The sequence below is a fragment of the Haliotis asinina genome, chromosome 8 (assembly GCF_037392515.1).
Source record: "Haliotis asinina isolate JCU_RB_2024 chromosome 8, JCU_Hal_asi_v2, whole genome shotgun sequence".
Classification (NCBI taxonomy): Eukaryota; Metazoa; Mollusca; class Gastropoda; order Lepetellida; family Haliotidae; genus Haliotis; species Haliotis asinina.
The window spans coordinates 64051501-64065396 of record NC_090287.1 but is presented as its reverse complement, the minus strand read 5'-3'; the positions used below and the strand labels follow the sequence as shown (position 1 = coordinate 64065396).

General features: G+C 39.4%; 1 protein-coding gene across 9 annotated transcripts in view; it reads left to right on the top strand.

The window, feature by feature from the left end:
• The window catches only part of LOC137295380 (ral GTPase-activating protein subunit alpha-1-like), an 87418-nt gene that overhangs the window by 50448 nt on the left and 23074 nt on the right, over positions 1–13896 (top strand). For 8 of the 9 annotated variants that reach the window (XM_067826712.1, XM_067826711.1, XM_067826715.1 and 5 more), the window contains 17 exons: positions 13–183; positions 607–791; positions 1428–1526; positions 1875–2030; positions 2953–3084; positions 3882–4007; positions 4384–4442; positions 4929–5037; positions 6740–6799; positions 9079–9189; positions 9551–9619; positions 9878–9988; positions 10593–10832; positions 11215–11364; positions 12021–12074; positions 12453–12600; positions 13204–13364. In XM_067826712.1, the coding sequence (XP_067682813.1) occupies positions 13–183; positions 607–791; positions 1428–1526; positions 1875–2030; positions 2953–3084; positions 3882–4007; positions 4384–4442; positions 4929–5037; positions 6740–6799; positions 9079–9189; positions 9551–9619; positions 9878–9988; positions 10593–10832; positions 11215–11364; positions 12021–12074; positions 12453–12600; positions 13204–13364 (2141 nt within the window). The remainder of the gene's footprint in view (positions 1–12; positions 184–606; positions 792–1427; positions 1527–1874; positions 2031–2952; positions 3085–3881; positions 4008–4383; positions 4443–4928; positions 5038–6739; positions 6800–9078; positions 9190–9550; positions 9620–9877; positions 9989–10592; positions 10833–11214; positions 11365–12020; positions 12075–12452; positions 12601–13203; positions 13365–13896) is intronic. The other variant, XM_067826713.1, reaches the window with a different exon arrangement.

Here is a 13896-nt window from a genome sequence, read left to right as displayed (position 1 = left end):
ATTCATGTTAAGCATCAAGAACACCCTCCCCTGTATCTGTACGGTCCAAGTCTGGTTCTCGAACACCGTCACCTTCTGTGGAGTTGATCTCAGACAGCCAACATAAAGACAGTCCCACACCTGACCGGGACAGTCTCCACATCGACATGGTGGCAGGGCCGGAAGACACCTCCCTCAGTCGAGGTAACCAACACCAGACTTGGCACCATGTAGTTACACTGTCTTATGTTAACATAAATTCCCTTTTGCAGTTAGATAAAGACCAACATCCCCTCAATCACCATCACCAACCGTTCATTTGAAAAAACCCACATCTATTTTTGACCAGTGTCAGTAAAACAATAGTTACAGACACAGTTGTCAACTATTCATTCTGTGTCCATTTAAAGTTTGTCAGGATGATGTTAGGTTTCATAATTAGTTTGCCAGTGTGACAACATTTTGGAATTGCGGGTAATGGTTTTGTAAACCACTGGGATTGTTTTCAACCCAGTTACACTGTGCTGAGTTCTGACAGCTGTATCTACAAGTTCAGTTTTGACTAAGTTAGCCTTGATGGCATTGTGGAAGAGGATAATGACAGATGGTGTTGGTGTTGTGTTTCAGATTCCCTGAATGAGTTAAAGAGTGTGATGGCAGGGGGCGCTATGTCTGGCTGGATGCCAGATGTCGCAGTGGTGTTGTGGCGGAGGATGCTGGGATGCCTTGGTGATGTCAACCAGATACAGGACCCTGTCATACACGAATACGTCTTCGACTATCTGTGTGATCTAGCAGAGACGCTTATACGGGTGAGTCAGTCTGGGGAGCTGCCCTGATGAGATATGTCCCCATTAACTCAACATCTCACAGAAGGTGCACATTGAGGATTAGTTACAGATGTCACCAGACATAGATGATAGATGAAATAGAACAATACTCAATCACTATCTGAAAGAATTTCATAAAACAATGAAAACCTTTGTCTTATATGTATCACAATGAATATTTCCTGGCTAAGGGAGCCTAGTTTACTTAATGTGAACATGTGTAAAAACACATCTGAATTGTCCGTGATTTAGTCGGATGCTGAAAATTTCTTGCAATGCAAGGTTAGTTAATTCTAGCTGTATGTACTGGATGGATATTTATCTTGTTTAGTTGATAACAACTAGGAATCATAGCAAGGGAATCAGGACTAACAATTGTCAACCACCAGGAATTCCCAATTAATCCTCATGATGTACAAGACAGTGTGACACTTTATAACAAGGATTTTTATATATTGTACTGTGGTATTTATTTATGTCATGTTCTACATAAACTATTTTGTTCACTCTGCATTAAAGTAGTATTTTTGTTCACAGTAATTTATAAAACTGAAGCTTTTATAATGATCATGAACGATCCTAACTATTCTGTAAGAGCATTGTTGATACCCTTCACAGATGCGTGAAAACCTGGGTGTGACTCAGGACAACACCTCCTCACCTCCTCCACCAGAGTTGATACCACCCCACCACATCTTTGCTACATGGTTGTTTGAGGTAGGTTCAGAGTCATCTTCTGAATGTTTGAGAGGAAACACGCTAACCATGTAACTTCAGTTAACTTCAAGTCTTTCTTGTTCCAGTCAGTAAGTTCCTTCAGAGCTTACATATCATCATTAAACATTCTCATTAAATGATATATCACATACTGGTATGTATATCATACACCAAACTTGTCATCTTTAAGGTTTATGCTGTAGAATTGCCACCCCTTGAATGTATTTTAGGGTCTTTAACATTTGATCTGCCATGTGTTTGTGTATTAACATCACTGTGAGATGTCTGTAGCCTATTGCTTGCATACTTGCCTGGACATAAGCCTACATTGCGTGAGATGTGTTCCAGTGCCTTACTCTGAACAACAAGTACAAGAAGGGCAAGTTGCTGGCATATCAGCTCATCTGTCAGATGCTGGTGCGTCATCACGATGTGACACCATCCCAGGAGATCTTGTCTCACTTCTACTATGTGCTGCACCATGGGCTAGTGGCTGTTGACCAGGTTGGTAACATCTTTCCCCAAGTCATGCTTCTCCCACCCAAATGGGTTAGGCTATAGCCTGCATCACAGACAGGTCACTTTTGACCAGCTTACAGTCTAAGTAAACTTAGTCTCAGTACTTTTCATTACACTCCACTACTCAGTCTAACAATACCTAGTAAGAGTTCAAAAGGTATATATGAATGTCCACTTTCACAATTTGTAATCTGTGTTCTGATTGGTCAATCTCTCAAAGTTTACCTGACGAGACATCCTACTAGGTTATATTAGACTCAGTAGTGTAGTGTTACGAAAAGTACTGAAACTAAGTTTACTTCGACTGGACCAGCTAAGTGACCCACTCCCAGATCTCCTTTCTCCAACAACATGTCCTACGACACAGTCTGTTGCCTGTTGTTCACATTTGAACACCGCTTCCCCTCTACCCTTCAAAGTATGGAAAAAGATTTAATAAATACATGTATTGCATTCGTTAACATATTATATGAATGTCCATGTCTTACTATGTTTACAACACTAGTGTCTAAATGTTGGTATTTCCCAAGTGAGAGCGAGGGATATGCTGATATTTCGGCACAAGTGTCATAGCCATACTATGTCATGGGAATGAATATAATATTCTGTTCACTACCGAAGCCGTTAAATTGATGCAAATAAACCCAAATCTACTTTCAAGCACGGGCTGGCTACCTGCCATTGCCACATGTAGAACGCAACGTCACAGAAGAACCGTGACATCCTGGCATAGTTCATTTTGCCATGACAGTGATAATTTGCGCAAGGGCATCATGTGAAAAATATGAACCCTGATATGTTCACCCACATAAGTAATAAAAAGGTAATTTCTGATGTATATTTGCATTTGATCACCAGCAGCTCTGGCTAATAGTTGAATGATTTTTAAATTTTTTTTTTATTTCAGGATGTAATAAATGTATTAGTACGAAATAGCGGACCCAAGTATTTTTCTCTTCCACTTCCCGGCAACCTACTGCTCATGATGGATTTTGTACATGCAGCAGGGACCATCATTTCAGCTGTTGATGTCAAAGCAGTGAGTTTACCTACCTTCAGGGGAACATTTGGTGCAGCCATTCACAAGGATAGAGTCATCAGTCTAAGTGGCTTTGTTGAAAGCATGACCGCACGCCTCAATGATGTGGATCGATGCTCAAAGCATTGATCACTGGATACTTTGGTCCAGATTTATTTTGTACCTTCAGAAAGCTGGAATATTGCTGAGTGTGGCTTTTAAGTGTTTTCAGGACAGGTACAGAGCTTGTAAAAGCAACCTGTATTACTGACACTAAAATGTGAAAAGTGAAACACATCAGACACTGATGTTTCAGCTGTGATCATTAATTGATCATTAGCCAGCTGATTGTCGGTTCAGATCCATGATTCTGGGCCCAACAGATCCCTAGGTGTCAAAAACCTGATCCCAAGATCTTGACCCATAGGGATCCGCACTAGAATAGGTCTTCAGCAACCCATGCTTGCCACAAAAGGCGTCGTAACGGGATCAGGTGGTCAGGCTCACTGAATTGGTTGATACATTCATTGGTTCCCAGTTGCACAGATCAATGCTCATGCTGTTGATCTCTGGATTGTCTTGTCCAGATTTGATTACTTACAGACCACAGCCATATAGCTGGAATATTGCTGAGTGCAGTGTAAAATTAAACTCAGTCACTCACTCACCAAAGGTTTTCTATTTAAAGAGAGACAAATTACAGATTTCATTGCAAAATTTAGATGTCAGTAAGATTTTATGTGTGTGAACTATCTACTCCAATGAAAGATGTATAACAGTATGTTTCCTTACAGTGTGGTTCTGTTGTGTACTTTCAGCCCCCGCGTTCTGAGGCTGTGTCTGTACTTGGTGCTCTGTTGTGCTTTCCTAATCATTTCCTAGAGTTGCCAGTATTAAAGCCAAACTCTGTAGATATTTCTGTTTTAAAGTGCAATGAAATGAAGGTGAGTCCAAGACACAAAAACTGTTTCCATGAACATTAGTTCATTAGTTATGTATTCTCAAAAGAAGCTTGCATTCTAAATTTTTCTAAATTTATCTAAATTTAACAAAGGCGTTTACACTCTTCATGATGTAATGAGTACAGTAAAGAGAACAGTACATGAACTTTTCAGTTTCTCTGTTATGTTGTCATGCTTTCGATGATAGCAGTCATTTTCCATGTTTCTGAGAATATACACTCAGGAATGACATAAGTAATTTAGAGGCATCCAGAGCTTCCTTGTTGTGCCTTTACAGTAAAGCTATGTGTATGACAGTAAGTGAAACACTTTCATATCGCTGGACATGGACTGTAACTGTTGAGTTGCTTTATTTCAGGATACAGTTGTTAATTTATTGTTGAAGGCAGGGAAGAGGGAGCCAGCTGGTCTGGCCAGGTAAGCACCCTAATTACTGTTTTTGCTATGGAAAGGATATGGTTTAGATGCAGTACAAGTGTAACATTACTGACAAACTCCAAACCCTTAATTTGAATGACCCTCAAGCTTTCATTGCACTGAGAATGTGTTGTCTTAAAATATCAAACTAAACACTACTGTTTCTTTTCCATTTGATCGTGTTACTCTTCTTATAAAGGTGCCAGTATCAGAAGCATTCCTTGTGCTAAGATGACCTTAACTCCTATTGCTAACAAAAGTCATAATGCTGAGGTTGTTTTGTACAACAGCTGCTACAGGTACAGGTTTATGTTTATGTGAATATTTCTAGATCAGTAAACCATTGCCATGTTTCCATAATATCAGGGGACCCATTTGCCAAATAAAGAACGTAATTTATCAACTTTCTCCAAATGTCTGCAGGCAGTGATGATGATGATGACGATGATGATGATGATGATGATGATGATGATGATGATGTTTCAGATGTATCGCTGTCAGTAGTGTTGGTATATACTTGTATGAGGAGCTCACCCACGGCACACAGCACTCCAAGGTCAAGGAAGGAGTCCAGGTTCTGCTCACTGCATTAAAGGTAATGCCTTTGATTCTTCACCTGTAGTTGTCACGGTTCAGGACTAACTATGCATCGTTTATCCTATCAGCAGGCTCTTGCATATATCCAAGTCACAAACACAAGTTGAGGCACTCTTAGCACTGTGACAGGTGATTCCATATTGTCTTAGTCATCTGTAAGTTCTTGAGAGGCATGTAGAAGATGGTATTCAGGAATAAGACAAAATGTTATGGATGTCAACTTCATTTACTTTTCACTGTTTCTGGCCTATTCCTTGCCCTTTCGTCAGGTGGATGACGAAGGGACAAGGAATATCCCAGAAGTGTGTGAACATAACAAAGAAGTTGACATCCATAACATATTGTCCTATTCCTTGTCATCTGTTGTTCATGAAATCTCAAGATCAGGTTTGTCTCTTTATCAATGTTCCTTTGAAACAGATGTTGCATTGTTACATCATATTTAAAACCATCTAGGTAGTGGACGTTTTGGGATGATATGATGATTTATGGAGAGAATATTTCTGTGACAATATCTGTTTCACTGTAATATTCAATCTATGGACAACAGAGGTACATATGACATTTTATAGTTTATGGGTAAAGTACAATGAAACCTAATGAAGATGAAAACTGTTCTGTTAAATTTGGTGTTGCCATGGTAACTAAATGATCATTGCAAAGTTCTTTTTTATTCTGTGATCTAGCTAATATTGTCCATTCAGTTTTCTTGAACTATAGATAACTTTAAATATGTTCCATGTTCAGAAATATTTCAGCGGAATGTTATGTGAATGACAGAATTACCCTTTCAGTTTGTGAAACATATTTCTAACCAACAACTATTCACCGTCAGTTATGAAATGGTTTTCCAGTCCATTGACAGAAATTAGTTTGATTCAGTGTTGAATCATTAAATGACATCTTGACATTGACATGTACAGGGATGGAAATAAACAAAAAAAAGTCTAACAAGCTCACATTGTTACAGAGATATTTTTATTCCTCGCTAGACCTACAAAGGGTTAGTAGTTCTTATATATGCTAGACGATTTCCATCTCTGATGTGACATTAATACACTGAAATAGAGACTGAATGAGAAATAAATCAAACATTGGAAACTTTGTAAGAGCCAAGTGGTTTCAAATGGAAGTGAGAAAATGAGACAGTATGCAGAAAGTGTCAAATGATTTACAGACAAGACATGCAGCAGTTAAATGTCTACACCTGAATTTCCACAAGCCATGGGCCTACAATCAAACATTTATTTCTATCCCTGCATGTTGTATCACTGAAAACCAGGCTGAATTGCTTCATAATATTTGTTGTATGTGATAAAGTACTGTCTGCATGGTAAGCATTGTTCATACAGTGCTCCTCATGTAAAAAAATCATTCTAAATTTTACACTTACACTCTATTGGACTTTCAAATTTATTCATTTCTCTCTAAATTGATTTATATGGATAAATGATTAGATTTCTGTTAATGTCATCAAAATGTAAAATAAAATGTTTTCTTGAAAGCTGATTGACAAGATTGATACTTTTATGAAAATGACCTTACCTTATTTGACTTACATTTTTGTTTGATATTTATCGTTTGATAATAATATTTATAACTGCACATATTTCCAAACGAAACTGTACAGAAACTAGCATCCTGAAGTTGTGTCCCACAAAGTATTGAGAACGTTAAAGACACTGCAGTAATTTCTTCAGGAGTGTGAGAAACCACACGTGTCAAAAGGCTACCATCAAAAGAATGATGTGAATAGCAAGGTAACAGCATCTCTCCTCCCAGTCCACACTGCACCGTGTCAGTCATTGCATGACAGTCAACAGCACATCAAGCTTTCCTTTCTATAGACCTACCTGCACATCAACAGTTACATTGTACACAAGTGTTTTGCTTCCCAGTTAAAAACCTGTGAATCTATTATAAGCCTGAGTTATAAGTTGCATGTGTCCATACCAGTGTGTACAGTATTTTAGGAGCTGGAAGACCCTGTGTTATTGCCAGGTAAGCTTGTAAAGGTCCGTACACACTTGTATGTTAAAAAGACATGTAACACATTTATGATTATGTGTTTATGTTACAAGACATGTTATCATTTATTTGTATCAGATCCACCTCATGACTGTCATGGAACTTGTTATTATGATGTGACAAACTTTGAGCATCATGTCAAACATGTCATCCAATGAGCATGGTATACAACATGGGTTCAGACAAATCTGATACCTATGTTTGTGGATACAACACTGTTTGACAGTTTGTTCCCACTGTATGGGTATGACAAGTGTTGGTGACTACAGACTAATTTACTGACAGGAAACTTGTGAAATGTTCTTGTGCACATGCACCACCCAGCACTGCATCCTCACTGTTGCAGCAGCGGTCCACTGATGCGAACATTATCTTCCCTGTTCTTTCGCAAAACACTGTATTATATCCCTTTGACCTCATTGCAACTTATCCAATTGTACCTCTTCCACCCACGTGGTGTCAGACCAAAGGCAGGCTATTCAGGTTAGTATTTGCTCACATGATTTAAAGTCATGTGAGTTTATATTGCTGCCTTTTTGTCTGTCATGCCTCATCTTCTCAGAACCACAGGACCAATCAAGTTGAATCTTTGTGTTTACTCCAGCCGATGAATACATGTCTCTTCCCTCCTTCAGCATAGCTTTCTCATGTTTGACAACGTATTTATTAACAGTACTCTAGAGAAAGATATTTGCCATCTTTATGTATATTTACAATGACTTGCCAAACATTCTTTTTTCAAAATAGTCCTTGTTTTCCTTTATTTGATCTATGCCTTTTAACAATAGAGTTACCTGAAACCACCTATGCCTAACACTGAAGCCATTTTATTCAAAGTGTAATAAAATTTGATTTCTTTGTAATTAGTAGTTGGGCACAATATATTTTATGCTTAGCTGTATCTCAGTTGTTGACACAGTTTTGACCATGCTTTCATATGACTTAAAATGCATATTTGGCTGTCAGATACCACTGTTTCCCCTCATGATGGCACCATGTATTCTGTAAATCATTGTCAATGCACAATATATTTAACTATCAACACTTATGGCAACTTTGGTAAAGTGGTTGCCATTGTTGACTACAAAGAAATTTCTTGACATATCTTACAGAGCCTTTTTTAGGTTTAATGATTGTGCCTGATCAGAGATAAGCCAAGGTTCGCTTCTCCCTTGAGGGTAGTGTCACCAGGCATGGATGGATTTGGAATAAAGAGTCACCTTCATGACAAAATTGATATAGAGCCAAAGCACAATGGGGAGTTGACATATGTGATTTTCAAGACATTTCTGCACATGTTCCTAAATGTTGAGGTAGAGGTTGTAGTGAAGCACGTGGATCTCAACACTGTTGTGTACATAGATAAATATATTCATAGATAAATGGGCGTGGCTTCTGTACCAATGTCAGCATATCCCATCACTCCGTGCTTACTGTGACTGCATTTGGTTATGTTCATCAATTAATAATCAACCTTTATGTGAAATAACCATTTCAGCTGCTATATTAAGATGTTGTGATGCTGTATAAGGAACTTAAGTCTTAACATCATCTTTCTTTGGCTGAGATCTGCATTCCTTCTGGCCATCATGGGGCAGTGGGGTAACCTAGCCTAGCAGTTATAGCATTGGCCTGTCAGTTTCAATTCCCCACATGGGTCCCCTGCCATGATATTGCTGGAATGTTGCTAAAAGCAGCGTAAAGCCATACACTCAGGCCATCATGCTTGGAGACTGACATGCCATCATATAACTGCCTGCTCTAACCCTGATCCAGGGACATTATACCCCAAACCCACCTCATACTGTTGGGGTTTCAAGAATTCATATTGTAAATCAAACTGAACCAGGTATGTAACAGATGACAATTGATGTAAGTGATTGTTGCTGGTTTCTGAGCCAGATTAGATGTTCTTGTAGTTAATTTCCTACTGCTAGGGGCATGTCGTTGTTGGGGTCATGTCGGGGATATTTAGGCCATGTGTCTGACGTGTGGGTGTGTCTTGTTCCAGTGTGGGTACAGGAAGGTGGCCAAGGTGGGCTCGGACATGCTACTGTTGCTGTGTGATCACTGTGAGGTGTTGCTGACACACTACCCCTCACTACCCAGGACCATTGTGGAGGTATGTTGTGTCACATGACCACTGCCCTGTTGTAAAGGACCAGCAACCACATTCATTCCATGTTCTGTCAAATTGAGGGATTTAAACAGGTACATGGTGAAATGTTTTACTAGTTCATTGCACCATAGTGGATTGTTAGAGGCATCAGGAAACCAGATAGCTAGGTTTCACCTTCAACCAGTGCACTCCTTTCCTTCCAGAACAATTCACAAGGCAGTATGTCATGGCATTGAATGTGTTGTTTTATAAATGACTGTTTATACGAAGTGATGAAAGAAGTTCATCAAGCTTCATCAGTGTTGTCAGGTGACGAATGTGTCAGCATCAGTATCCATGACTATGTTACTTCACTTGTTTTCAGTTCATTGCTCAGACCATCTCTTCCTTGCTACAAGCTCAAGAAACATCCAGTGTAGAAGAGGAGAAGAGAGTCAGTGCTTTACATTCCCTCATTCCTGTTCTGTGACTTACATGCTGGCAATTGAAATGTTCATGCACATTGTCCACCATATTTAAAAAAACGAGTCCCTCCTGCCAGAATATTGCTGGAATATTGCTATAAGTGGCAGAAATCTAAACTCACTCATTCAGTTACATAATAATGTGTTTTATCATATAATGGATAGTATGACTGACGCCTACATGCTGTTAAATCACTTGTGCATGTTTGTTTACTGTATTTCTGCAGCTGATAGTGGCCATGATGTTCTGTATGGTGGAGTGGTGCCTGAAGATCCCCATGCAACTACTGATGGAGACCACAGATTCAGAGAGAAGCTGTATATACAAGGTCTTCAGGGTAGGTACCAGACTCAGTATAGTTGTTATCAAGGTTTATTGAGTGATTAATGCATTTAGTTTGTTGAAAAAGTATCATTAGGTACACTGCGGTAAAGTTTTCAAAAACTATGTATTACAACATATTTCTGTGTTCTGGTATTTTTAGTAGAAAATCTGTATATTGAGTGGGAAAGTTCTGCTATTAATTTTTTTTTAACCTAATATATACACAGAAATTCATTCATGCTTCGCCTCAAAATTGATTGACAAAGGAAAGGCAAGGACAGTTTTGCTGTTTCATTGAAATGTTGCCTCTTTCCATGACTTCATGAGGTATTTTGGTTTTTTCCTGTCAGGATTCTCACCTTTAAAGGGAATATTTATTTACTTGTTGACTCAGAGAAAGTGCTTTTTATCTTAATGGGATATCAAAGTTAAATTGTGGCTTAGTGGCTCAATGGGCGAGCATTAGGAAACTATCATTAGAATAGACTGCACATGCAGCCACAGCTTGTTTGCAATTTTGTTCAAGCACAGTTCAACTCAACTCCCTTCATTAACCTCACATCATCTCACCGTTACTTCACCTTACTTCACCTCACCTCACTTCACCTTTGATTCAGGTTCTCCACAGCGCGGTGACTGGCCACAGTGCAGCCTCTTTGTCCCGGACGAGTAAGTCCCTGGCGGATTTCATCCAGGATCTTGATACAGACAACATTGTGGACAGCCAGAGCACCAGCAGTGGTGGCTCTCCAAAAATGACATACGATGGGCCAACAGAACCAGTCACAGATCAGCCAAAGACCACAGATGCTCCCAGGAAGCCTGAGACTGACATTGTCAAATTGGCAGCAAGAACGGTAAGGCTTATAAGTACATCTTGAAGCTCCCATGTCCCTTGTAAATAGTATGAAGAATCTATTTAGGTTATGTCATGGACTGTTAATTTCGTTGTTGCCAAACATACCTTGTAGTATCATCATAAGTAACATCTCCTGTTGGTAAATTAATATTTACCAATTATAGCACTAAAGTCTGTTGGAAGTGTCATACTCAAACTGTATATAGTTTACCATTTGAGATTTGATCTTGACAACAGATACAAATGACAACCAACAATTCATTCCATTAAACAGTGGAATGAATGGTATCTGCGAGACAGTCAGCAAGCAGTGAAGCTGTACTGTCAGCTGTTACTGATGTGTACGACAATCAGTGATTCTTGTGACTCCTTGACTCCAGATGATGACCCACCTTGTGAACCACTTGAACCACTTCCCTATGGGTTCTGGCGCCGCTCGCCTCAACTCCAACGTCCAGGAACACCATGACATCCCCAACTATGTGGACGAAGAGCTGAAGCCAGACATCTTCTCTGCTCCTAATGTACAGGTAGGAACTCACCTAATGTCTAACTCACAACATGTTCTATGTGGTTGTGCCCTTACCTTTGTCACGATCTGTGGTAATTACAACACCAGATATTCCCAGGTATTTATAGTCTTTGATCTGACAGCAGCCTCTTTCCCTGCATCCCATATCTCGGGCCCATTTTACAAAGTGATTGTTGTGCTAAGACTGTCATAAGTCTTTGCTGATAACACACTAATATATTCACTGTCTGTATTATGATTTTATTAAGGATCATGTACCACCTTGATGGATTGCTGGAATAAATATTGAATTTATTTGTTAAAGCATACTTACGATCACTGCATGATCGATTTGTGAAATTGAGTCCAGTACCCAAGTTATATTTGGCTGACATGCTGCGATTTAGTAGAAGTACTGTCTGGAGCTGTCTCACAGCTTGTTGCTGTCTGGTTGCTGAATAATTTATTATCAGTATTGCATTCTTGTCAAAAGAGATGATGAAAGAGGACTGGCTTGGCAGACTTGGTGACCGTGGTATAGCTCAACTTTTGCTGACTATAGCGATAAAGTGTATTTACTTCTTAAGAAACATACTGCATTCTTTAAGAGATGATTAGTTATTGTGATTGTTTTTGGATGGTTTCCAAAGTGACTCATTTTTTATTATGTTTCAGTTCTTTGTTGTGAACCACAGAGCTTTGATCTCATTTGTTGAACTCCCAGCAGTGGTAAGACATCTTCAGATCTTTGTCACAGCTTTAGGAAGATATGCTGCTCTTCTTTGGTTAGGATATTGTGATGGTCCAGGTGTAGACTGATTGCTTTGGGTAGTCCCAAGACACATGGATAGCTGTTGCTGGCTCTGTGATCTCTCTGCCCAGTCAAGACACTTACGAAATAACTTCTTATTAAAGAAATGAGTCACATGCGTAAGAAATTATTGGGCATCAAGTCAGTTTTCATTTTAGAAAGGGCTATAAAAGATTTTGGATGCTTTATAGGACACAAACAGTTTGCCATGGACGCTCTGGACTTGTCTGCTAGTTGTTAATGGTGTTTATTGTTGTGTGTGGACATTGTTTGACTTGATGCTGTCACTGCCCCAGGATGCCCCAGGGGGTGGAGTGACAGCTGGTCTGTCAACAGCGCGCACAGTGTGTCGGGTGGTCATCAGGGATCTGAGTGGCAAGTACTGCTGGGAGAGCTCGGTTCTCTACAGCCCTCCATGGTGTAAGAAGGGTTCATCTCTACACAGTAAGTGCGGTCTCCATTTTGACATGTACACTTCCTTTTTAGGTGCAGAATGAGGGATCTTTGGGGATAAGAAGGGATTATTGTCATGGGTTACAATTTGCATCATGTTCATTGCTCAGACCATCTCTTCCTTGCTACAAGCTCAAGAAACATCCAGTATAGAAGAGGAGAAGAGAGTCAGTGCTTTACATTCCCTCATTCCTGTTCTGTGACTTACATGCTGGCAATTGAAATGTTCATGCACATAAGTGATTCACAAATTAGATAGTACAGCACTCAAATAATCAGTAGATTAATTTATTTTAGAAGTGTTAATGATAATCAACATTTGACGAACACAATGACTCAGCTATTCCTGTACCAGTGAATCTGATGGGTCACATGTCACAAATATATGGCAAGAGGATAGATAAGGGATCAGTAAAACAGTTTAACCTTGTCAATGCAGATAGCAGCATCCCAGGTGAAAGCATGTCACAAATTCTTGATAAACATGTCATTGTGATGGTGCGTGGTCAGGTGTAAATAGACATGATTAATATGATGACTCAAATTAATGTTTTGTTTTCCTGGATGACACCGACTGCTTTGTTATGGCTTCAGATGCTCAGACGCTGCTGACGATGACCACAGATATGGAGCTGGAACCCCTCATCATCCAGGAAGACTCTGACATCCATGTGCCGGAGGTCAGACCGAGACGTCCTCCAACTGACCTCCCTCATGCAGAAGACATGGGCAGAACGGAGAACTGTCTGGATGATGTGAGTCTACCTTGTCTTGGAAGATGTCCATTTTCCTACACACTTTTGACATTTGAAATTGATAAGCTGTATGAGTTCCGTAGTTTATTCAGTCTTTGTTTATTAACACATTAGTATATTGTTACGGTTAAAAATTTGCCGCGACAAAAAGTGTAAGAAATCCCCACAAAACCAGCAAAATATATCACTGGCAAATCTAAAATTTTCAATATTTCTGTATTCAGCAAAAAAAAAAGGTAAGATACAAAGCAAAATACACAGATTCACAGTAGAGGTTCTATGTACAATACAACTGAGTCAATTCGAAAGTAATGGGTCATGATATAATGTCAACTCACCAAAGTCTTGATGTGAGAGTGAGAAACAGTTTAGCGGAATGGAACACAGTGAACAGTCAGGCAGCCGTTATGTAGATCAAGCGTTAATGGAAATAGGCAGATATGTACTCCAGTTAATCTGTATCTGTGTCGACAACACAGCAGCTAGTCTTTATATCTACAGTCAATATTTCCTGAAAGTTCAAGCACTTATG